This window comes from Aulonocara stuartgranti, assembly GCF_965226115.1.
Source record: "Aulonocara stuartgranti genome assembly, chromosome: 12".
Lineage (NCBI taxonomy): Eukaryota > Metazoa > Chordata > Actinopteri > Cichliformes > Cichlidae > Aulonocara > Aulonocara stuartgranti.
This window is the reverse complement of record NC_138948.1, coordinates 25406321-25431850: the sequence shown is the minus strand read 5'-3', so window position 1 is coordinate 25431850 and position 25530 is coordinate 25406321. Positions and strand designations below refer to the sequence as shown.

At 40.4% G+C, this 25530-nt stretch overlaps 1 protein-coding gene across 2 annotated transcripts; it reads left to right on the top strand.

Annotated features, from left to right (window-relative positions):
* Positions 1-959: 959 nt before the first annotated feature.
* LOC309718443 (phosphatidylinositol transfer protein beta isoform) lies at positions 960-21108 on the top strand. Of its 2 annotated transcripts, XM_082553678.1 has the most exons (11): positions 960-1048; positions 3188-3218; positions 4537-4682; positions 4917-5008; positions 5131-5138; positions 5245-5319; positions 5399-5482; positions 9329-9406; positions 14290-14400; positions 14800-14922; positions 18045-21108. In XM_082553678.1, exons 1-11 carry the CDS (start codon positions 1029-1031, stop codon positions 18090-18092), a joined length of 816 nt encoding a protein of 271 aa, XP_082409804.1. In that variant the 5' UTR covers positions 960-1028; the 3' UTR covers positions 18093-21108. The 2 variants fall into 2 exon arrangements, with proteins under 2 accessions (XP_082409804.1, XP_082409803.1); XM_082553677.1 differs by lacking the exons at positions 960-1048; positions 3188-3218; positions 4537-4682; ... (1 more) ...; positions 5131-5138; positions 18045-21108 and adding exons at positions 16644-16686; positions 17057-18038 and having other exon boundaries at positions 5224-5319.
* The last annotated feature ends 4422 nt before the right edge of the window (positions 21109-25530 follow it).

Sequence of the window (25530 nt, the reverse complement as noted above, 5' to 3'; positions counted from 1 at the left end):
GCAAGCTTGACACAGTGACTGGGGAGACACGAGTAAACACGGCGACAAAGACTGACTAAACACAGAAGAAGATTAGACACTGAGAGAGAACTAAGATTGCTAAGAACTGAAGGCTAACGGAAACAAACTTAAAACATGATGAAAGAATAACCATGAACCTAAGAATCGCAATGAATATTCAAAAGCAAATAGCATGATGTCCAGAACTAGAAAACACTGGGTCACAGACAGTGCCCTGACACTTTTTGCCCTTTACGGGGGTTTCTTTTTGTATGTTTGTCAAACTTCTATGGGTTTTTTTTTTTGGGTTGTGTTTATGTTTTTGGAAAGCTAGTCCAGTTAAACTAGTCACACCCAGGTCTGGTTATTAACAGGGCCTGATAGGTATAGTAGCTTTTAAATGAAATTATCATTTAAATACTGCAGTTTATATTTACTTCTCTGTTAAATATTACAATTTGTTTGATGACCTGAAACAAATATGGTGCAACAAATATGGAAAAATATGGACTGATGCACAAGACATGGGTAACTTGCACACCTAATCCTACACAGTATATATAGGTTTTGGGATAACATAAGCTACTATCCAGTCATCTTTTTCAGGGAATACCTTGCTTATTTCAGTAACAACAAAAGAAAATTACATTTCGGTTTCAGTGTTTGTGTCTTTGTACCGTCTTTAATTAAATATGGAGTAATTATTATTTACAGATTTATAGATTAATGGAACCACATGCTCAACTTTTTAAATTATTAATATATTATATATTTAGTATATTTAGTATATTTATATATTTTTTACGCGTTCAAGTGTGGAATAACGGATTCTAAGTAATCCATCCTCAAATACAGTGGGTGGGTTTAAAGTCACCAAAGAGAGATTTCATTGGATGATGCCAATCGTTAGGCCCACCTCTCCGTCATTCCGCAAATCACCGCTGCAGAAGGAGGGACCTGCCGCCTCACTTAGTAGCCCATGACGTCAGTTAGTGGTAGCTGGGCACTACTGAGAGGAAGAAGTTAAGATGGTTCTCATCAAGGAGTAGTAAGTGCGGGGTTTCTGTTTAAACTGTACTTTTCTTATTATTTCTGAAAGCACTCTATAGGTTAGTATAGATCCGTGCACTCACGGCAGTTTTTTTCAGTCCCTGTGCGCTGATGCAAACTTTTCATCTTGTCTCGGGGTCAGCGTCAGGCACACGAGGGGAGGATGGGATTGGCCAAGAGCGTCTCTGGCCTACCGGCTTTGACAGCAGATTGTCATTCTCTGACAGCTGCTGGTTTCCTGTAGTTTCTCATATGTTATCGCCAAGCTGATGGCTTCTAAACGCTTCAATCTGCGGTTTTTGTTATGTGGTTTTAAAGCGCAGACATTTTCTTTTTCAAAGCCTCGAATTGGCACCCGAGTTGCTAACGCTAATTTAGCTAACTGCCTAACCTGAGGGGAAGTTAACTGGAAGCTGTAAGTTCTCGCTGTCTTTGCAGTATTGACTCAGAAACTGTCGGCGCCAGCTAATCACCCCAGCATAACACATTTTGATTACTTAACGAATTGGTAGTTTGTTCACTCCTGTCTGTTTCAAGCATCAATCATTTTGCATGTAGTAAAGACGAAGCTAGCAGCTGTTAGCCTTAGCCTTTTGGGTTTTGAAATTGCATAAAAGATTTCAGTTTCCATTTGTAAAACCGCTATCCTTGGGTTAGGCTGAATATGTAAGCAGGCTTCTTACTTCACATCTTACCAAATGAATTGGGTTCAAGGCAGGAAGACTGAACACTTAAACGTTTTTAGAGATAAAGAAAGTGAATATAAATGGGTAGATGGAGGATGTGAATGGGTCATGTTTTGCATCGCACGGGAATTCTGAAAATAAGGATTGACTTAGATTTGACTTACGTAAAAACCTTGTTACAACATTGTCTTATTCCTTAAATATAACACAGTATTGCTGCCAGCATGCACCTCAGCACTGTGGCGCCCTAATTCCATGAAAGTCCCTGTGTGGTAAGCAAAAAGAAGCACTGGAAGTCTGAATTAGCACTACCTGCACTATTGCATGTGGCCACTTACTGGCCTACAGGAGTGAAGGAAGACTGTTCCCGCATCCCTAACACCCCACAATCACTCACTGCACTCAGGCTCACATGGTTTGATAAATTTGACATCTTCTGATGTTGCCTGCACATTTTGTTTGCTTCAAACTTAAACGTCACTAATTACAAGTCCTAGCAGCATTGAAACAAAACATCTGATGGTGGATGACATTTAGTTCAGCCTTGTTTGACCAGGGATGGTCTTTAATGGTTAGAAATCTTGAATAATAGATTCAGATCTGTTTTGTCTTCTTAATTAAACTGCTTCGGCTAAGCTCACTGTATTTCTGGCCCCACCTAACTCACATTATTAAAAAACAAACAAACAACAACAACAAAATAAACTTTCTGTAGTCCCATAAAGTTTTGTCTTAATTCAGCTCTAACTTTTTCAACCAGGTCTAGTAATAGGTTCCTCTCATCTTGCTGATGTCAGCAGTATGTCACTATGGGTGGTTCTAGAAGTATTTTTCCCTCAGGAAGAGTAACTTTGAGTGTCTTCCTGTTCCTGGCAGTGAGCAGGTCTCTGTGTGTCATCGTGGTTCTTCTGGTTTTGTAATCTGGAGTCCCTGTAGTTATGTTCTCATTGCTTCTTCTGGACTTTTCTGCATACTGTGTGACCTGACAGGCAATTGTCATGTTGCATTCATTGTGAATACAGACAATAATATAAGGCGTGAGTAAATGTGCATGCTGATTTGGCATGGTAATGAGTAATATTTAGAGACTGAACCTTTTTATAAATAATCTCAATAACAAAGGCTATACAGGCTTTACTGCCAAGATGTAGAGACATTTCAGGCTCCAGAGTCAGTTTTATTGTTTTAGGATGTATTATTACTGTATTATTTATGGCACATGCATCTGCAGTGTTTTCTTTTTTTGTCCTATTAGTATGTGCTCTAACTCACTCTTAAAAATACAAATGTCAGCATACGTCTAGAAGAATACTCCTTCTCATATATGGGTCGCTGCTTTAGATTGATGTGGAATGATAGTTTATCTCATGAAATTGTCTAATATGAAACAGCGGATTTGAGAAATGCGTGCTTTATAAAAGTTACTCATCATATGTTTCTCTCTTTTGCAGCCGTGTGGTTTTACCCTGTAGTGTCGAAGAGGTGAGTAAGTGGCTTAATAGCTTGTTATGCTATTAAGATGTTGTAAATGATTAACTTTTTGTCAAGTCTGCTTATATTTTCTTTGTTGATGCCGTTGACACATAATCATGTTGACAATAACAAAATAATGACATTAACAGCCATAAAAAGTTACAATAAATTAATAATAACTAAATAAGGAAAAAGTCATAATAATGTTAAAGGATATGAAATGCACTTCTTCATACTTACAAATATGTAGTTTCTTTTCTATAGTGCCTGTACTGTTTGTGTGGTTGTAAACGAGCCCATATTGATGCTTGAAAAAAAGTCCATCCTCAGTTAGTCTGACTGTTTAGACTGAGTCAACCCTCAGTTCCTTTTTTGGGCTTTAATGTGTCACTGTGGCGTGGCCAAAAGGAAATGTTGCAAGTCTCTGACATGTGCCTTTTGTTTAAGACAGTTCTTTTCCACTCGCTGATAATAAAGACATGGCAGTGTTGTATCATTTCTGTTGTTTTGGCTGCTGGCTGCTAAAACCAAGAAAAAGCTTAATTTTGCAGATGTTGTTTGTTTGAGCCAGCAATCGTTCTCTGTGTTTAGAGACATTTCTGTAATAAATCCCAGACTTTCAGCCAGCTGCTGGGATACAATCTCTTGGCAATTAGTGCTGCATATCCAAATTCAAAATATTTGAAAAGTAATTCTTGTCTTTGTGGAAGAAATGTTAACAAGACTTATGGTAGCTGATTATTAGTCATTCTCTTCTTCTGCTGTTTGATGTTCAAACATCATAAGTAAGTTAATTTAGCTTTAAGATGGTGGAATTGGGGAACACAGCAGCAGAACTGAAAAAGCTGGCTTAAACATTTAGCTCTTCAGCAAGTTTTCTCTGCACGTTATAGAAATCTAACCTACACTAGAGTGGCAGCAGGACAATAATAGAGCTTAAGAATTTTATGGTTACTTTTTTTTGCACAGTTTTACAAAACAGGTCATGGGTTGGGTTCTGTTCCTACAATTTCACTGTATGGGACAGACAGAGAGAAATGAATGAATTAAAAAAATGTCATCCATATAAAATATTTGATTTACTTTTCTGACAGTTTTAGATTTCCTGTGTTGCCCTTGAGCTCTCAGGAGTAATGTACATTGATTACTGTTTGGTTAAAAAGCGTTGCTGTGTTCACAATAAGCCTATATCATTTTATTAGATGGAAACTTTCAAAATGTTAGGAAGAGAAAGAATTGGTTTATGATTTAGATGTATGTCACAGTAAAAAGTACTTAAATCTACTGTCTAGCATCATGTTTTTATATTATGATGTTTGTCTTGCAGTATCAAGTGGGGCAGCTGTTTTCTGTGGCTGAAGCGAGTAAAAATGAGACGGGTGGTGGTGAGGGCATTGAGGTACTCAAGAATGAGCCATATGAAAAAGATGGAGAAAAAGGACAGTACACACACAAAATTTACCACCTAAAGAGGTATGTGCTTTCCTTTGTATTTCTTGTTTTTTAGAACTCCACTATTGGCTTCATTGATTCTTTCTTATAGTGTAATAGTGCAGTGCTACCAGGCAGTGTCAGTGTTGTCTTATCTGTGAAGCATTTTCAGTTCAGTTGCTAACTGTGCAATCTTTGCTATAGAAAAAATAGGTGATAAGTCTTCCTCCTTCCTTTCTCTTACCTGTACCTCCTACCCTCCACCACACCCTACAGTAAAGTCCCAGGATTTGTGAGACTCCTAGCTCCTGAAGGTGCCCTGATTTTCCATGAAAAGGCTTGGAATGCCTACCCCTACTGCAGAACCAGTGAGTCCCCTTCCCAGCACCACTTAGTTTAGGTTTGCCTTGAAACTCTTCTTCTCACTTTTAAATTAACATGTCTTGTCTTTCTTCCCCCCCTTTTTTCCTTCATGCTTAACCTGGAACAGTTGTGACGGTATGTAACCCTAAATGGGTTTTATTAGCTAAGATTAAAGTTAATAAGAAAAGAATTACATAATTTTTTTTTTCTTCATTATGTTTCTTCTTTCTCTTTATTCTAGAATGAATATATGAAAGATAATTTCTTCATTAAAATTGAGACATGGCACAAACCAGACCTTGGAACGCAAGAAAATGTGAGGACATCAAAGCAAACGGATGTCTAGTATGAATCATGAGTTTTATTTTCTAACATATCTTTTTGTATTTGCTCAGGTGCACAAACTAGACAGTTCCACGTGGAAGAATGTAACGGTGGTGCCCATTGACATTGCAGACAGAAGTCAAGTGGCCCATGCTGTAAGTAGCTTCATACACAGTATGGCGCCTTCATGTGGACAACTTTGATTATTACAGTTCTTTGTCATGAGAATGTTTCGTAAGCAGGTGTTTTATGGCTCTGTTTATGATTTAATTTGAATATATATGCGTTTTCCAGGGAGAGAGAAAAACGACATCTAGCCTTTCCTATGTAATAGGGATGCAGATGAATAACACTGATGAAATGAAACAGCACTTTCTTTCTATTCTCGTCTAACCAATTTATTGAATTGCATACATATCTGAAAGTAGCTGAAAGAGCATTTTGTTACTACTGAGCAGTCTGTGTGACTTATGACTTACTGCACGTTTCTCTGGTGTGATATTACTGCAGTCCAATTTAAAATCCAGAATAAACGGTGTTTGTGCGATCCTTTCTCTTGCCTATATAGCACTCTCAAACTGTTAGAGTCAGAGTTTAATTCATGAAAACAATACAGACGAGCTAACTGACACATGGTCGTTTCATCTGTGGAGTTTCAGGGAACAATCTTTTGGCTAAATCGGTTTAGTTTATGTAGTAAAGATTTGCTCTTGGTTTGGTCAGAAATCACGCCGTCCATATAAATCACATGTTGTCACAGCATGTGGTTTCTCTGCTCAACTTTGTCTTGCTCTTAAGCATTGATTATTCTCAGCTACGGACACAGACAGCCAAAGTCCTGACAGCCAAGTAGTCATTCTTTGAAGTCCGCCACTTGGGGTGTACTTGTAGTTGGTGCATTGTAGTGTAAATCCACAGCGGACAGGAAAAACTGGCAGATATGCAGACACTGTGCTCTGTATCATAAACAACTGATCACTAGGACCTGAGTGGACCCTAGTGGACTCACAAGATGTGATCAAGGCTTTAACACAAGCAGAGCTGTGTGCATCTGTTTTTCTGTTTTGTTTTGTTTTTTTCAGTTAATATAAACTGGTAATCAACCGGATGTCCTAGTTAAAGAAGAAGTAGCACTTAATGTGTCTGTGCATATTCACTGACTATTACTACAGTTTCAGGGAGGCTAATAAAATATTTTGAAAATTATAATGACTGTTAGACAGATTAGAATTCAGTATCTTCTAGCTCCTGCTAAGCTGTTTATTCACAATGATTTTTTTTTTCTTCTACTTTTTTGCTGGGCTTTAGCTTTAGTTTCCAAAGTGTGTTTCTCGTTTCAATTTTGTTTTTATTGTTTGAAAATGTGTGTAGTTTATATTAATTTCACTTTTAGTTTTAGGGTTTTTTTAAAATTATTATTGTTTGGCAGGCATATGTCAGGAATAGGTTTGGCAAAATCATTACAGATTTTACAGTAAAAAAAACCCCAAAAAACAAAAAACTTGTTGAAAGTACTTGACTTAGTCTTGTAGACATCCAGAATCACAATAAACGCGTCTATCAAAGCCTATTGTAGTCATACAATATCCTCAGTTTTAGATAATAAAAATAAGGATATTGTGTCTATATATTTTTTAGTTTTCCAGGTTCACAAACAGTGCTTATCCATCCTTTTTTTTTCCCCTTCTTCTTCCCTCCTAAAAATTGCTTCAGGGCCATGGTGCTAACACAGAGCCACAGACAATCATTTACATTTAGACCTACGACTAGTTTAGAGTCACTTTACTTAATGTGTATGTTGATGTTTTGTGTGTCTGTGAGGAAAAAACTATTCGCAGATATCTCAGATTTGTAACTCACCAAGTCATATGTCAGCCAGGCACCACTTTAAAAAGCACGAGAGAGACTGGAGCACATTTTTTAGTACTTAACTCAACATTTGGATTTTATTTACAGGCTGTCATGAGCTTCAAAACAGTTGTGTATGTTGTTCTTACAGCAACATACTTGATTTTTCAGGTATGATTATGCATTCATGGAGCTGAAAAAGCTGCCTGTGCTCGTGGCATCGACGATAAGTAGAGCATTGCAAGTGAAGAGAATCTTTGGCAATCTTCATAAACCTTTAGTCAATCCTGACCCATTTTATAAATATTTTACTGAAGTTGGCATCAGGTCCAGCCCATCTCCTTGGTATTTTTTTATTTTGGTTTGGTTTGTCTGTGAGTTTTCCCCCAGTCTCTCTTTGTATTTCTTTATAAAGACACAGAACATTAATTGCTCTCTGGGCTGTCGTGTACTTGGCTGACTGTTCTGCTTTATTGGGCTATGTTACTTCTTAGTTTTGTTTTGTTTACTTGTGTTTTTTGTGGTCTGTTTCTTTGCACCGTTTGAAAATGTGTTTGCTGTGCTGTAATAACACAGTGCATTAAAAATAGTTGATTTCAGGAGTGTGTCCCAATACAGCCAGCTGACTGGAGAGATCTTTGTATTTAAAAACGTACACATACCAGTTGAGGATAAATTAAAGATTTGAATACTGCTTGGAATCTCTGAAATCATATTTGAAGATGTTGCAGGTTATTGCTCTTATTTGACATCACATTGCCTCATTTCAATGTGACTGCCGGTATGCGTGCAAGCATACATGTGGCTATTTGGCCGAGAAGCCCTAGTTTCTGTGTGTGTACATGTTTGTTTGCGGTGGGTAGTTAACGAGGCGGACGTGTTTGCCTTGCTGGAGGAGTGTGTTGTGTCTGAGGGCCCTATCAGCCCTCAGCCTCGGGCATGACTGCAGGCTCTGGGGCGTACCGCCAGCACAGATGAGTTTGTTAGTGTAATTAAGGTTCACAGTGCTGCGTGTGCCGGAACTAGACAAACACACACTCGACGTAAACACACTTGCAGTCTAATACACACTCTTTTAGAAATGGCTTCTTTTCGCGTACCACGGCACATCGATTCACAGACCTCATTAGTGCAGCACAGTGTATTGTTATAGTGATGGAGCTCTCAGCATTAAAACACCCAAATTAGAGAGAGTGTGTGTGTGTGTGTGTGTGTGTTTGTGTGTGTGTTTTTTAGTGGTGCGTTTTTATTTCTTTCCACACGTTTGGCACCCTCCTGTTGGATAGTAGCCCTGAAAAAGTAGCTTTTAGCTTCAGGCGCATCATGATTTATTTAAAATTGCTGGGCCCTTGAGCTGTTGATAATTTTAAAGCCATTTCATTTATTTGTATTATTATTTCTCTTGTCTTTTTTTTTATTTTTATTTTTATTTTTTTATGAGAAAGTCAGGTCTGTTAAGTTTTTCGTGCTCGTCACGTGTGCTCAGTATCCCTCTACATTTTACTATACCCTTTAATACAAAAAGATCTTGGTGCATTGGGGGAAAAAATTAAAGGGCAAAAGTGCTTAGTTCACCAGAATATGTTGGCAGGACATGACCTTTTGAATTGGATACTGTATATGGGGTAAAAGGTTATTTTGCAGTTGGAGCTGCAGACATACAAACTTAAATAAGCAGCACAAATCCTCATCAGCACACATCAGGTAGATGCAAGTACATTCACTTATGTTAACTGGCATCCTCACCCTAATTAAACAAGTGTCAGAGCCCCCATACACAGATCGGTCTTATCTTCAAGCCACTTGTGAGCACAGCTGTGTTCTAGTCCTGCTTTGTGACATTATCTGCAGAGATGGAAGGATTTGTGAAAAGGGAGAAGCCCTCTTCTGACTTTTCTTGTAGCTAAGCTGTTTCTGCTCTTTGTTCCCTTACTCTCGTCGTTGAATAGTTGTCCCACATTTCCATCTTTTCATTTAAAAACGGTGTCTATGTTTTTGTTTTTTTTTAAATTGGGGTAAAATCCTGCTGATTTCTTGGCTCTTGTTGCAAGATGAAACAAATACCAGTATTCATAAATAAGCTTGCCTCAGCTTTGTTAAATATTCTGTGCTATATATTCTACTAATGAAAGTAACTGAAAGTTTCATTGTAGGACTACAAGGAAGATGAGGATCCTGCCATTTTCAAGTCTGTCAAGACTGGGAGAGGACCTCTTGGTCCCAACTGGAAGGTAATGCTGTTGTAAACTACATATATTTTTAACTGAAAATGGTCTACATCCATGTGACTGTTTCAGCACCAGTTCAGAAATAATCATTTGATAAAATACAGACTTCAACTGCACAGTGGCTGCTTACATAGACAATAAGGGCTTTTTCTTTCTTATTTCTTTGACTTTCTTCTGACAAAGGATCACATGTTTGGGTGGTATAAATCCAAGGTAGCATGTAGTTACCAATCAAACTCAATTAGGCGATGAATGCTAATATCTGTGTCAACTATTTCAGCCCTCTTGGGGTTGGCAGTTTTGACAAAAGTTTCCTCTCTGGGAGCCCTAAAAAGGCAAATTAGTGTGGATGCTCAATGTAAATACAGCAGAAGTGGATTTTTCTTTCTTTCTTGCTTTCGTTTTTTTAAATGAAATGCGATGCATCTAAGAGTTTTGAACACGGCCTTAGGCCACAGGGTGCTTTTAAAAAAAAAAAAAAAAAAAAAAACAACAACGGAGGCAAACATTTGACCCATTTGCCAAGTTATAGGAAAATGGGTATATATCTGGCCATCAAGACTAGGGATGGGTACCGGTGTCCGGTGCCATCTGACATAAACGGTAGTAACCAGACCAAAAAGCAGCGAACATTTCGGTGCTTTTTTTCCTGAGCTGTGATTCACTTCTAGCCAATAATTTTACGTTTCCGAGGATAGTAGGCAGGTCCAGGTACGTGCGTTCTTTTATGCAGAGCTACGGATTAAAAATGCCCAAGGCGAAGCGGTCAAAAGTCTGGCTGTACTTCACAGCAAAAGATGCAAACTCAGCAGCCTGCAACAAGTGCTTTAAGCTGATACTGTGATACTGTCAAAGGAGGTAACACCTCAAATCCGATGAAACAGCTGGCGACGCATAGCGTTTTTTTAAAAAGCCCAGAAATGCGCCGTATGATAGCTTGCTGCGAGACCTCACACCGAGCGCATCTACTGTGCGTGGGTTGCCTGTTATCTGACCCGGAGTTAGCAATATCCCCCAAAAAACCCGAAGAGGAGAGTCCTGGCCCCTAGCCCTGCCAGTGTAGCAGAAATGATGAGGATGATGATGGCAGCAGCAGCCGTTCTTCTCTGCGTGAGTAGCTTAATGTTGTTAGTGTGTAATTTACGTTGAGTAGGCTAACCACGTTATTACATTAATGCATGTAATAGGTGAATGTAAGGTGAACTAGCAAACATCATCATAGCTACATGCGGCTGTCTTCTTGTTTGATGGCAGATACTCCCTTCACCCTGGCCAAAAAGGCTAAAATGACCAAAGAAAAAGTGGAAAACAGTTAAACATGAGAGGTTTTGGACAAAGTTTGTGTTTTTTCCATTGATTAAGCACTGCTTCCAGCCAAGAGTGATGCCATATATGCCCCATAGCTGCAGAAAAGGCACACATTGTTATCTTTTTACAAAAAACCAGCTGAACATGAGAGGTTTTTGGACAAAGTTTGTGTTCTCCATTCTTTAAGCACCGGTTTGAGCACCGGCACCGTTTCAAAGGTACTGATTTGGCACCGGTATCGGATAAAACCTAAACGATACCCATCCCTAATCAAGACCTGGATTAGTAGTCTTGCTCTCATGGATTTTGCTTCTATATTTCATGACTTTGTACAGTCATGTGCATTGTATGTAGTTGCTGCAATGTTTTGATCTCCAAAGTCTAAGTGCAGCTTGGACATATTGGGTCAGCCAAAGATTGTGTTTTGTGTGGATGTGCCTGCAGCAGGTTTATATAGCAGGTTTATGTGATGAGATCTAGGCATTAAAAGTCTTTTACAGGTAACTTACAGAGCTGCAAGAACACTCAGGCTTCGTCCACAGCTGGAAGTAAAGTGTCCGTTTGTGGACTCAGAGTCTAAATTGGCAAACAGCAGTTCTGTATAAAGAGGGACATATTTTGATAAGGGGTAAAAAGTCAAAAAGTAGCTCATCCCAGAGGTGTGGACTCGAGTCACATGACTTGGACTCGAGTCAGACTCGAGTCATTAATTTTATGACTTTAGACTTGACTTGAAAAAATGTTCTAAGACTTGTGACTTGACTTGGACTTTTACACCAATGACTTGGGACTTTAATTGGACTTGAACCGGTTTACTTGAAAAGACTTGATATTTTACCCCAAATATAAAATCTAACATGCATATTATATAGAGATTGAAAATGTGACGTCATTCACGGGTAGAACCGCAAAGGATTCTGGGAACTCGTGGCAAGCGGTACTAGCGCACGCAGGCTTTCAATTAAAATCAGTTATACAGTGATAAAAAGAAACACAAAAATGTCAAGAAGCTGTTGTATTATTAACTGCAATAGCCGGTCGCATGACAGCCACGGGAAGCCGACGGGTAAAGAGATCGGTTGTTATCGGATTACGTCGTTGAAGAGAAATTGTTCAAGCCATGTTTCCGAAGTAACAAAGACGCAACGGATGGCCTGGATTGCAGCCATTCAAAGATCAAATATAACGTCCCAGAACACTCCAGCTCACAGGTTAGTCTGCTCCAAGCATTTACACGAAGGTCAGTGTTTTTTAGTAGTTAATACGTCATTTTCATAACATAATTGGTGATATAGGTTACAAGCAAGTCTGGCGCTGAACAGAAATTGTCGCGCTATGCTCCTTTATTTATTGTGCATAAATAGTGAATTGTCCTGACACAATATTGCGTTTCGCTTCTGTTATTATGGTACACTGACAAAAACATATACTTTTATTCACAGGATAAAACAGTTTTTTGTATCACTAATTGTCCAGTACGATTACAGCATACAGTATTATTGTCACTGCTACATTTCTGTGATGCTACCAGAAATTATTTCCACTACTAATTAACTACCGTTGAGCTCAAAGGTCCTATTAATAAACGGTTAAGGAATGTGTATTTATGACGACGATTTGTGAGACTGGTAAACTTATGATACGTACGATGGTCTTTCGTTCTACACGGTGCAGTTCAAGGTCCTGTACCCATCCGTCGGTAAACTGTACCTGGGCTTGTTGCAGTGACCTGAAGTTACTAAACTTCACGAGTGTATGCACTCACTCCAAGAAGCGTATGATTATAAATATGCATATAAATATGCTACGATGAGATAGCTGACTTCATCTAACTAGCAAATGTTGTCCAGGCTACGTTGGTGATACAGTTTTTTTTAATGTGTATATTTTTGTCATGCGATTTTAAAGCTGGTCCTACAACCGCATCCAAGAATAACATGCAGCTTATCTCAGAACTGTCGGTGAAAATTATTCTTGGAGCTAGGTTTAATTGAGCTGCATTTTAAAGAGGTGCAATTTCACAATTTGTGTATATTTTCTAAGTTCACTATTTTGTCATGTGTTGAGAAAAACACAGATTTTAAAATTACATGGTCTAATATTTACATTTAGCATAACTGCAACATTATTTTTTCGTTGTTTTTTTTTTTAAAGACTCGAAAGGACTTGAAATTCAAAGTTTCAGACTTGTGACTTGACTCGGACTTTTACACCAGTGACTTGAGACTCGACTCTGACTTGCCTGACATTACTTGAGACTTGACTTGAGACTTGAGGATAAAGACTTGAGACTTACTTGAGACTTGCAAAACAATGACTTGGTCCCACCTCTGGCTCATCCACAGAGAAACTTTGTCAGTAGTTATGTTGCTTTCGCCTGTAAACCCCGCCGTACCCCGGAGCCACACGACCGGGTCCTGTTCGCTGTTGGAGCACAGAGGATTTCTATTCTGCAGTGGAGCCCTCAAAGTTCACCATGGGAAACTTTCCTCTGCTTCAAGAATTTTTGCAGAACAAAGGCAGCCAAACAGCTTTAAAAAGTATGAATAAAGAAGCACAACTTTTATTTTGTGTTTTTAATTAGATCACTTTCCCGTCCGCTGTGGACATGGAAAAAGACTGTTTTTGAAAAGGTGGGGGGAGAAAGTAGTTATGTGACAACAGAGGCACAATTTCTGCCAGCTTCTCAGAGCAATAAAACTCTTGTCTATCTCTGCATGCACACATGCTTGCATATCGGTACCCTTTGTATTTCTGAAAACTTCTGCTCCTTTGAGTGGGGCACAGAGAGGGAGAGAAGAAATGTCACCGTAAGTGTTTTGATGTAGAATCCGTTTCATGTGAAGTTCTCCTTTAGCGATGACAACTTTTCTAAACCCACTGCAAATTTAGAAATGTTTCTCATTTCCCTTCTCTCACGCTTCTCCATGATCGTAGCATCAAACGGCAGTGGGATGAGGGCGATTGAGGCGGGTCTGTGGCATTTTCTTTTTGGAATGCCGAGCCAGAATGAAGTGATTAATTAAACAGGTGTTCTCAGAGGGAGAGTGTGTGTGTTCTGGGGGCGAGCAGGTCCTAGGTGTTAATAATGTAACCGGCTTTGCACTGCGGCGCCCTTATCGCTTCGTGAGCACCGTTTTATCTGCCTTCTGTGGCCACAAAGACATGCCTGTCGGGAACGGTGTCGCTGTCAGGGTGGAGGCAGAGAAATGGTCCCTTCATCTGGAGTTTATCCACTTTGCTGTGGTCCCCCCTCCCAACACCCAGCCTCTTTTCTTCTTCTCTTCTTCAGAGCGCGCGGCAGAGTGCAAGCAGCGGATAGATTTAGAAAGTGTGCTGTAGATTAGGGCACTTTTATCTGTGCACAGCACATCTTCATGTTGATAATTATTTCAGCAACCTTCATGCCCAAAGCATTATGCATTAATGAACGAATCTTAGATTTGTCAAAAATAATGCCTTCTGCTGCTTTTACAACTGTTCTCTCATTGGAAAGTTTCTGTCAAGTTTTTGCAGCGCGTTATTCTGATATAGTGACGGGTTGTAAGTCGGATTCTTTTCCCTGTTCCTCTCAACAGAAAGAGCTGAATAGTAATCCTGAATACCCAAGGATGTGTGCCTACAAATTAGTCACAGTCAAGTTCAAGTGGTGGGGCCTGCAGACCAAAGTGGAGAACTTCATCCACGAGGTTAGTGACATATTTGGGATTAGGATTCAACTTTATTGGCATTACACATGTATAAATACAGGATAACGAAATATAGTAGAAGACGTAAAAACTCATTTACACAGTTGGCTCATGAGTTATATTTAGATTGAGAGTATTGCAAGTTTGCGCATGCAATACTGTGCCTCTTCTGTCTGGGTGGGCAGTGCTTAATTAGTGCTTAATTATTATAAGCAAGCTGTAACTGCAAACATGATGAGGTAATGTTTGGGGGCTCTATAGTCAAATGGAACTTAAGCCAGTAGGATACAGTAGAGTAATTTGTATTTAGAGTTTCTCAAGTTTCAAATGTACTTATAAACACTTGACTGATGCTAAACATCACCCAGTCCTAACCAAGACTGCTGCTATCTACCACAGCAAGAGAAGAGGATCTTCACAAACTTCCATCGCCAGCTCTTCTGTTGGATTGATAAGTGGGTGGAGCTAAATATGGATGATATACGGCGTATGGAGGCAGAAACGCAGAGAGAACTGGATGAGGTGAGTGTATAAGTAGAAAATCACAGTTAAAATTTAACTTTAAGTCTGGTAAGTGATGGATTTGGTGCAAGAGAAAATAAAACTTTCCCAACCCTAAGCACTTTCTTTGGTTAAATTTCTCTTATTCGCTGTGCAAAATCCGTGTAACACCAATTTTAGTTATCCAGCTGTTGTCTTCCATTCACTAGAAGTAGAGTGTGCTAATGTGATAAAGCCGGAGGACTGCTGGAGTAAATGTAGTGGCTTAAGGGCTCCCTGTGGAGTCTTTGACCCCTAGTGGTGCGATCTAGCTGACTTTCTTTGAGTGGATCCTGGTGTTATTTACCGAGTGCACAAGTAAAAGGCCCTTTATTAATATATGTGAATTCAAAATCTCATAGTTTTTAGTGTTTTGTTTTTTTAAAATCAATATTTTCAATATCAATAATATTACATTTAAGATCAATCGTCATATTTTTTCCTTTTCATGTATGCATTTTGTTTGTTACTAAACTTCCTTAAACTGTTTGGTAATCAGCACAAAACGGATGACTGTGAGAACAGTGTTTGTTCTTCCTCATAATCCCATTTCTATGATTGCCTTTATTGTATTTTTATCCAGAGGCGTAAGAATGGTTCTGTACAAAGGCTACAGAGGAGTAGCAAGGCCAAGTGTAGGTCTTTGTACTGCTGTTTGTTGTTACTGGTAGGGCAGCATCTTAATGGGGTTTCTGTTAGCCTGGCAAGGCTGTGCCGCATCGTGCCATATAGCTAATTATGATCCGAAACATTTCCACCGTCATCTGTAGGCCGCCTGTGTTCCAGTGTATCCCATGGCTAGTGCATGATGGTCTCGCCTCAGCTTGTGATGTGTAACAATGTCTGCCAAGTGCAGGGTATTTTTATCCCCCAACCGTAACTCTGCATGAGTCTCTATAGTTGGGGGATTAGTTTACATTCTGTGTCCATGTTTGCACACTTCAGCATCATTTTCTTTATTTTTCTAACAACCAATCACTAAGTTGGAGTAGTTTATATAACCTAACCATTCGTATTATTATTCCATCCATCTGTCCATTTTAATGGCTCATCCAGTTCAGGGTTGACCTTCACAGTAAACAGTGTCTGCTTGCAGGAACCTTTTATGTGTGAAAAGTCTTAATATATTGTCTCATGTTTTAAGTTGACAGAGCTTCGTTAGATGCTCACTTTAGACGACTTTAGTTTTTCTGTGCGGTGCAGTGGAACGAGCCAGCACGGCTTGGCTGATTGCAGCTGTTCATGGCATGGTGCGACTTCACTCTGCGCTCTTCGGTGTTGAGAAAGGGCTTTACTCCACTGTGCTTGTGCTTGTGTGTGCACATGCCATTTCACATTCGAGGTCCAAAAGCAGTCATCTAAGAGGAAACACTGGTGAAAAGCATCCATTTCTTCACCACAAAAACATCTTCGGTTGCATTTTTGTAATGTTTCTCTTTGTGCGATTTGAACACAGGATAACAGTGTTTGACTGAATCTCAGCAGTACAGATGTGTTTTTCAAGTGTTCATCCTGCTACTTCTGTCAGTAATCACATCATCAGTAAATACCCAGTGACCCAGTTCTGCTGGCAACCACAGAAGCCCATGCCATAACATTGCCTCCACCATGTCTGACAAATGATTTGCTAATCTTAGTCTTATTCCTTCTTTGTACTACATACTGTCTATATTCATGTTAATAAAGGCATTTTTTGATTATAGGCTTCGACAGTGGTGTGCCAACCTCCTCAAGAGTGCTCCTCAGGTAGCTAGATGTTGTGAACAGGCCTTTTCTTTAAAAATTCCTCCATTCTTAGTTGTCTTCTGTGGTATTCCAGGCCGTTTAGGGTTACTGAGCTGCCACTGCTTTTGTTCGTTTTAAGAAGGAGCTATAATGTTCGATTTGATAGCTCATGTGCAATAAAACCTACTTTTATTGCAAATTGAGAGCTCCTATGAAAGGCTAGCATACAAGTTTAACACAAGTAGTTATATATGTACACAGAAGTTCCTGCAGTCCAGTTAATCCCCATAGAAAAATAGTCTACTTCTAAATCACAGGCTTCAGTTTCTGCATCTTGCATTCACTCTAAACCTCTCCACTGCCTTGCTCTTGAAACTTCTCCAAATATCAGTCTGGGAGCTTTTGGCCGTACAAGGAGAACAAGGGAGGAATCTGGGCTGGACCGGCCAAAGTGGGCCAGTCTCAAACATTCCTGGCTCGCTACCAGCATGCAGAATTTTTGCGATTTGCCTTCGCACATCTCGCCCAGCTGAGCATGTGTTTCCAGTTTTCCCTCGGAGTAAGTAAACAGGTTGGTACAATCAAAGACGGCTGCGGCAAGCAGGGCAACAAGCCTGAACCTCAAAGCTCAAGGGGTTACCAGGGTCACATTTGGGTGGTGGTGAGAACAGCCTACACACAAGTCACTGCCCTTCACGTTCTAGACAAAGACAGCACTGGGTGAATGGAAAAACCCAGCATTAAGGAAGCTGTATACTAATAGTCATATCTGAACTCTTTAAGTATAGTGGTTGGGTGCTGATGGTGTGGAAGGAGGAGGTATGCGAGGACGGGGTGTGTACGAGGGGGTTTCAAGATGGCTCCTTTTTCCTCATTAACATACAAATGGAATTCTGCAGTTGAGAAGGAGTCTGTGCTGTGATTGAGGAGAAAGGGAGGGAGGATTGGGGGGTGAAAAGATGGAGAAGTGGGAGGGTGAATCCTCGTGCCATTTCATCAGATCTGTCTATTCCTCTGTTTAGAGCCAGTGTTGGTTTGAACTGTTCCATTAAGGTGTTCGGCTATCAGATTCTAACACTAATTGACTTTCCAAAGCCATCAGCCTCAGGGTGGGAGAATTTGAAAGTGATGCTTTTATCTACCTAGAAGACAAACAGGAGGCTTGATAAGGACTTTTGGAGCTGCCCTTTTTCCAGTTTACAAAAAGAAATGTAATGTATTTTTACTGGTTTGCAAAGCCAAAAGTAAGATTTAATGAATAGAAAGAAGTCCAACCCCTCCCAGTAACCAGCGACTCCTGAAGCCGTCATCTGAACTCTCCCTTACGTGTTTAGCTTGCATAAATCTAACGCGTGTTATTTCTCTCCCTTTCCCCACAGCTTCGCAAAAAGGGTGATGTGCGAGGAACCAGCGCTGCGGATGAATGAAAAGGATTTTAAACACCACACCCACAATGACAGCAGTTGTGAAGACTGCTAAGCGGGCTCCTTTGGTGCCACTTTTTTACCCTAACTGAATCACGCTGTGGAGGAGGGAGCGCTGCTACCTGCAATCAATAGAGCAGATCCCCGGCTTTAACCCAATCATAGTCATTCTATCCAGTGAGGAATTGATTTATAGCCACCGATACGATGCTGGCTGATGAGACTCAGGTTAATTTTGATCTTGGACAGAGAAAGGCCGGCTATGGCCATCAGGATATTGAGACCTAGTCTTCTGCAGAGATGCAAAGAAAAGCTATTTACTTTTTAAAGAAAAAAACAAAAGCAAATTCATCAGCTTGATTCCACAGTGGCAGGTGTTGGACCAAATATTTCCAGCTCCCCCAACCTCCTGTTTTTTCCCTACCAAAAAACCCCCCATTCCTCACAGAATGATGCCCTCTGTGACCTCTCTTTGTCTCTTCCCCAGTCTTCACTGTACACACTGTGGCTCAGTGTGTGGTTTGCATTCCCTGGCAGGAGACTGTTTGTCATGCTCTTGTTCCTTCCTGCCATAACCTCCATTAAGTGATTACTAACAGCCTTGGCGTCTTGGCCCGTTGTAATCCTTCTTCCATCACCCCCCTCACCTTATCGAAGCACTGCATCTTATTAACACTGACAATCATGTCTGTACAGGTATTCACTCTCACTCCCACATGCAAAGGTAACAGGAAGCCCACACACGCACTCAGTCATATGACACATGCAGTGTGCAGAGAGCATAAACATGTGAATTCATTCTTACCCATACACACTCACACACACACACACTCACTCACAGGTGTGGATACCTTTGTGCTGACTGATCTTTGAGAAACTCAAGCAGGGGCAGATCCTCGCGAGCTCTTTTAGCTAAAGGATGTTACTTTGAATATGTTTACAACTCTCTCCCCCACCCTATACTGAAAACAGCCGCACATAACATACATTGCAGCATTCACCTCTCTAAAAGATGTCCCTAGAGGGAAACAAACTGCACTGAAAAACAGCCACAGATGGTGCTACACCCCTCCAGCCTCTGTCACAAGCCAAACTGTGCTGCACTCACCCAACCCACCACCAGAGGCCTTTCTCGCTCCTCCGGCTCTCTGAGGTAGACAGTTTCCAGAAGGCCTCCCCTCCTCTGCATCATTCTAGCTGTGTTTACAGATTTGCAATTGCCTTATCAGTGCCTAGTGGATACCAGTACCATGTAGAGTTGCTTATGTGTCCAGGCCTTTACACCTATCAGAGCTACTACACTTAATGAACCTCTGCTGCCAGCCATTGTTTTAGCTACCTCTCTCATTTCTGACTGGCCATTTTTCCTGATGCCCTAAAGTGTGTCCACCAAATGTTTTGGAAAATGTCAGGCACCCAGTTGAACCCTTAAGAGGCACATAGGTTTGGGTTCTTTTTTGTTTTGTTCTGTTTTTCCCATGTGAGAGGATCTATTAGTATGCCACACAATATTTTATGTCAAAGCGGTTCAAATACACGACTGTGCCTGGTAGCCGGTTTACAAATAAAATGTTCCTCCAAGCACTGTTTTTATATCAATACTGTGGTTGTCTGGTTGTCATCTGTAGATATGCTCTTACAGCTCTAAACAACTTATATAAAGTTGAGCACAGAAAAGAAGCTCAGTGCCACTTCAAGCTGCTGTCGTTTTATTTTTTGCGTAGCGTAAATACACGACACACTCGTGCTCAGGAAAAACACTTTGGTGGACACACACCTCGTAAGGGTTAGCATTAGCTGTTAGCTGGTACTTCTTAGGATTCTTGATTCTAGTCTTGACAAAAGAGCTTTATCAGGGCGCAGACTTGTATGTTATTCTTTTGTTTCCTGATATGTGGAAGTGCAATTCCTTTCCATTCCCGCAAGCAGAACTTTGTTACTATAACAGCCAGCGTGCACCGTTTGTCATGTAAATCTTTACCTCAGACCAGCCATTGGAAAGAGCTGCCATATTAATGTTTTCTGGCTTTTCAGCTCTGCATCCAGCTCTCTCTCTCTTTTCTTTTTTTCTTCAGGCTTCAGAATTGTGTCACATCAGCCTTGAATATTAATTATGCTTGTGTTACATGTATACAGTATGTGTGGTTTGCTCATGTGTTCCCTTGTAATGTTCTTGAATATTTGTTTGTTTTGGTTGCGTGTCACTGTTTTAAATTGCCCAACATAAATTTGGGATTTGTGTTTAGTAATCGGTTTCCCGTTATTTCTCAAGGCAGATTATATGATTAAATACTTTCAGGAAAGTATTCTAGTGTGTTTGGTTAATGACAATCCTGTGAGGGCAAATCTGACCATGTCCACGGTAATTGGCTTTTCCAAAGAGAATAAATGGTGTTTATGTGTTCAGCAAATATTGATTTAATATAGGAAAATTTGGAAAACTGTTGTCAGAAGCATCGGTTTTCAATAACAGAATCTTCTCAGGCTAACAATAAGACAAAGATTTGAGGCTGCAAAGATAATGTAGCTTGTTCGCTTTTATCGTCTTTATGTGTTAGAGCCACCTTTGTCTTTGTTACGGTCATGAATGCATAGGTCTCTGAGCAAACAGTGTAATTAGTGTTTCAAAGTTCATTTGAATGATTCCTCATGTGTGTATGAATTTAAAAAAACAAAAAACAAGAACCCAGTGGAGAGAGGGGAAAGGAAAAATCTTAAATCGGTCGTTTGCTATTCTTCAAAACAATGATGTTAACAAAAGTGTTTAAAGGTTCTGATCAGCTTTTAAAAATCAGGGGTTGTGGTAACGAATGTATGATGTATTGTGCCTTTTTCTTTTTGCACATCTTTTTTGTGCTACTAAGTCTATATATTGTATCTAAATATAAATACATTTCCTTTTTTTTCTTCTTTTTTTGACAAAGTTTCTTGCAGTTCAGTTTGTGCTGTTTTTGTCTGATTCCTAGAAAATAAAGGTTTTGCCTGAGGGGGATTTGATCAGTCCTCAGGGCAAAGGAGAGAGCTGTCATTTATTTGTAAAGCTTTAAATGGTCACAATCTTTGCTAAAATACTATAAAAGATTTATTTATTTATTTGTGCTATATGTTACTCTTTCTTTCATTTTGGCTCTTTGAATGACAGTTCTGTACTGTAGATTACCGATAAGACAAAAATTTCCTACAGATTTTGGTGACTCCAGCGTGGACCGCGCTCTCTACGACCTGCAGGTCAGGAGAGTCGCACAATAAACAGCGGAATCTGTGCTAAAGAGCAGGAAAAGCCACCAGTCTGCTGCCTGAGATAGCTGCCCTTTTTTTTTCCTTTTTTTTTTTTATTGTTTGTGGAGGAATAGTCACATGTGCCTGCTGCAAGGAAACCAGCTATATCTGCTACAGAACAAGCAAATAATGCTGTTTCTAAAAGGGGAGATGGGCAGACTCGCCCACACACCTCCTGTTAAGTGGCAGCTCACAGTAGTCTACTGTAGGCATGCATCCATCCGTCCATGTGTCTCCCTCCCGAGGAAGATGAAGGGACATGTCATGAGTGAGCCCCTGTCATTTAAATAGATACTGCAACAGATGAAGGAAAGAAATGGATCTCGAAGAGAGGCTCGAGACTTGACACAGCAGGACATCCAGGCGCGTTACCAAAGAAAGCCTCGGTGTTTACAGCTCCAAACACTTTGTTATAGCGGCTTGTCGCTTGATTGCATAAGCACACAGTATCCTGAAATCTGTCAAAATGAGTCGTGTAGGCCTGCGACACCTAGGAAAAAAAAGTTGCTCTAGTGTTTGTGCACCACATGGCTGCGTTTCCTGCCGCAAGACAACACACTCTGGTAGAACTTCTGTTTTTATAGGAAGTGGCACAAGTGAAGATTTAAACTCACAGTTTGGTCCACGCCTACCGTGTTTGTGTATGTGGCCCTCCCCAGGGGGGGCCCACATTTGCTCAGTGGCTGCAGGTTTTCTTGGAGAGGAAAGTTATTTCTGGTCTACACGGGTTAGCAGTGATGTCACGAGCGCTTCCTCATCCTCCGGGCTCGGGTCAAGTTTAGCCCCAGAGATTCTCCTGAGTCTTTCCTGTTGTTCTGAGAGAGGTGCGGAGTCGAGCGATGCGTGTGGGGTGGGATGGGGAGAGGAGGAGGCTGTTGCCACCCTCCCCTTAATACAATGGTGGTTCTTTTGGATGACAGATGCTGCTTAACCCATCCTGACCCAGGGAGCTGCGATGCCTCATCTGAATGACAGGCCCACAGAGGACATACTGATGCTCTGCTGCTCACTGCCTGAGCTGCACAGGACACTGTACCCCCAATAAGGGAAGTAACTGTCTCTTTGGGCAACCCCCCACAGTAATATATGTCTAGCTGAGGAAAGCTTAACACTCTGAATTAAGGGTAGAAAAGGGCACCCACTTCTGCTATCTTGTCCTATTGAGTAAAATATTGAGACAAATTGAGTACTAAATCACTGTAGAAAAGAGTGGTATTGTGACAGTGCTTGAAAGCCTGTAGACTCTCCATTGTCATGAAGTCGCCTCAGCAGCAGCAGCAGTAGCTCTGGGCTGCATTTATCATCACTGGGGACTCAGGAGGAAAGAGACCGTGCCATCAGTTTGTCATACTTAACTTGTCTGTCTCCATTTGAGAAGACAGTGTAGACAGAACTAGCAGGCTCTGTATCACAGAGTTATTAGTATTACTGTCAGACAGAACAATATCTTGATGTTGTTGCTGTTGAGCTGCAGAATATTTGCTTCTAATGCTCTTAATTGGGTTTTGGGATACAGTCTAGTCTTTACACATTTAAAAAACAAACAAACCCATGAATCCTAATGTCTAAAGCACAGGGTGATGCTCACACTTTCAGGTTCCATGACTAAAATTCTTGTCATGATAGATCCAGATGGCTTTTGGAATACGGAGGCAGCCGATTAACACGAGCGTGAATTAGCAGCAATAACACAACAGCATTCAGCACATCTGAACAACTTAGCATCCCTCCCCGTCCCCCTCTCACTCCAAGCCTCCCTCAGAACACAGCCACTACCCATCACTGCCTCTGCAACACGAGCTTCCGTTCTCCCAGCTTCAAGAAGTGCATTTGCACGCGTATATTTGAGTGCCTTGTTCTGACCTGCTTCCAGGTTCAGCCTTTTTTTTTCTCTAGGTGCAAAGCTGAGCACTCTGTCTGCTTCTGTTAAATCAAAGTTTGCGCCATACAGAGCTGGTTATTTCTTTTCAGAACACAGAGCTTGTCCTCTTCATGATCCACAACACTGAGGAGAAATGTAGCATGTGCATTATTGTAATAGGCTTGAACATTATATACATCCCATCATGTATTTGTTGTGTGTTGTGGTTGTTGAAGAGAGGCAACACACTGACCTCGCTGAACAAAGAATTAAAAATATCACTTTTTTTTTTAAAACAGCACTTTCCACTGAATGACCATGTGACATTACAGTAGCTGCACATTTTCTTTCCATCTTCCCAGTTAAAGTATACCTCTGAGTATTGAAATAATTCATTTGAAAATACTATATTTGCTGTTGACAAATAAATTAGTGCATAAATCTACGTCGGTATAGCAGTTTAGAGCATTACACACTCAAGTTTGTAAAAACTAATATCTAAAAGCTTCACTCTGACCAAGTCTTCTCCTCCGTCTTTGACACCATCCGCTAGGTGGCACTGTGTCTGTTTGGTAAAAGTTCTCATGGATACCCCAAAGGTATAGAGCTGTATTAACACCAAATTCTCCCACTTCCCACAGTGTCGAGAAAAGATGATATGGTTTTCTCCTCTGACCAAAAAAACTCTCCACATTTGGTGAATTAAAAGTGCGTTTTGTTACCAGCACGCTCCCTTTGTTCTAAATACCCGCTTGCCTTTGTTATAGTAACCTCACTGTGGGTTACTTAAGAATCTACAGACAAGAAAAACTTCCTTGTCTATTCACACCGGGATTAAATGCAGGAGGAAGGTCGTGTGGAATATATATATGTGTGTGCTTTTTTAAACATTTATTGTTCTTTTTGTAAGTTGGTAAGAAAAGACAAATGCACTGGATAAATAAAATCCACGAGAAGTACCGTGTCCAAGAGGTGTAAAATATCCCGAACCAAATACATTTATAAGCAAATATGTGAGCTGCACGCGTGAACACACATTCAGAATTACATAACACATAACACGAAATAAATTTGAGAAAAGCCTCAAAAACACAGTGTGAAATATACTCAGATATGCTCTACTTCTTACAAATGTATTATTCGGACATTAGATGAGGGTGGTAACCGCTCATACTCTGTTTGTTATGCTGTGACTTTTGTCTCAAAACACGAGTATGGGCTGTTCTGGCAGTTTTATGTCTTATCTTTGGATATGGCGCTACTTAACCTTACACAGATAGCCTAGGCTGTTGCAGGCCTCTAATTAACCTTTAAAAACAAATCAGGCTTATCTGTTCTTACAAAAATGTTGCCTTTTAAAGACTATAATACTAAGAGAACAGTATTGATTATCGGAACCGCGGCCCCGTCCATATAATTTAGTTCAGATAGTCTTTTAAGGGGGATTTTTTTTAACATGTGGAATGAGGACAGTGTGATTGGCCGTCGAGGTGTGGATCGACACTTTATAATATTAGTCTGACTGACTTTTTATCCTTGCATCGGATTTCTGTCTGTATTTCCGACTAGGCGTCATAAATCAATCTACGGAGCTCAATACTGGGAAGTTTCATTATCCCTGATAGATTTCAGATTGAGATTTTGAATGTTTACGCAGTTGATTACACGTGAGAGCAAATCCAACCTTCGGATTATTAGCTCCGCACTAAGGATGCATACCAGTTCTTCTCAAATCATCGTCGTCATTACTATTATTTTAATGTAGGGCTAGAAAATCTGTGAACTCCTGCTTACTCGTCTAACCCCTTAGTTGGTGTAACTAGATCCTTTTACAGTCAGGCTTTCTGTCATTGCACTCTAGCGTAAACTGTTAAAAGCACACTGGATACTGCGTGGATCACTCTGTTTAATTCATAAAAAAATGTATTTGACCGTGAGTGGAAAGGTCTAAAGGAGCAAAGAGAACAGCATTGGGTAGAATTTAACTTCACGCAGTCTCATTCAGTTCATTTTCCCATTCCTTATCAGAATATAATTTTATGGTATACGCCAGTGTGGCAGAAAGTCTCTGTTATTTTTTATTAATGTTGTGTTTTCAGCCGCAATATCCCATCTAGTGCAAATCCCCACTTGTGCTTTCTTTTGGGGCAAAACATTACTTTTAAAGTCGAAATTACGCACACGCACGAGTTTACAATCGCTTTTACTCTGCGGACCACCTTAACAGCGTTTGTCCCGCCCTCAAGCTTTCCGTGTTCTCTGTGATTGGCTGAAATCTCGTGGATGGCAGTGGCTGTAGAA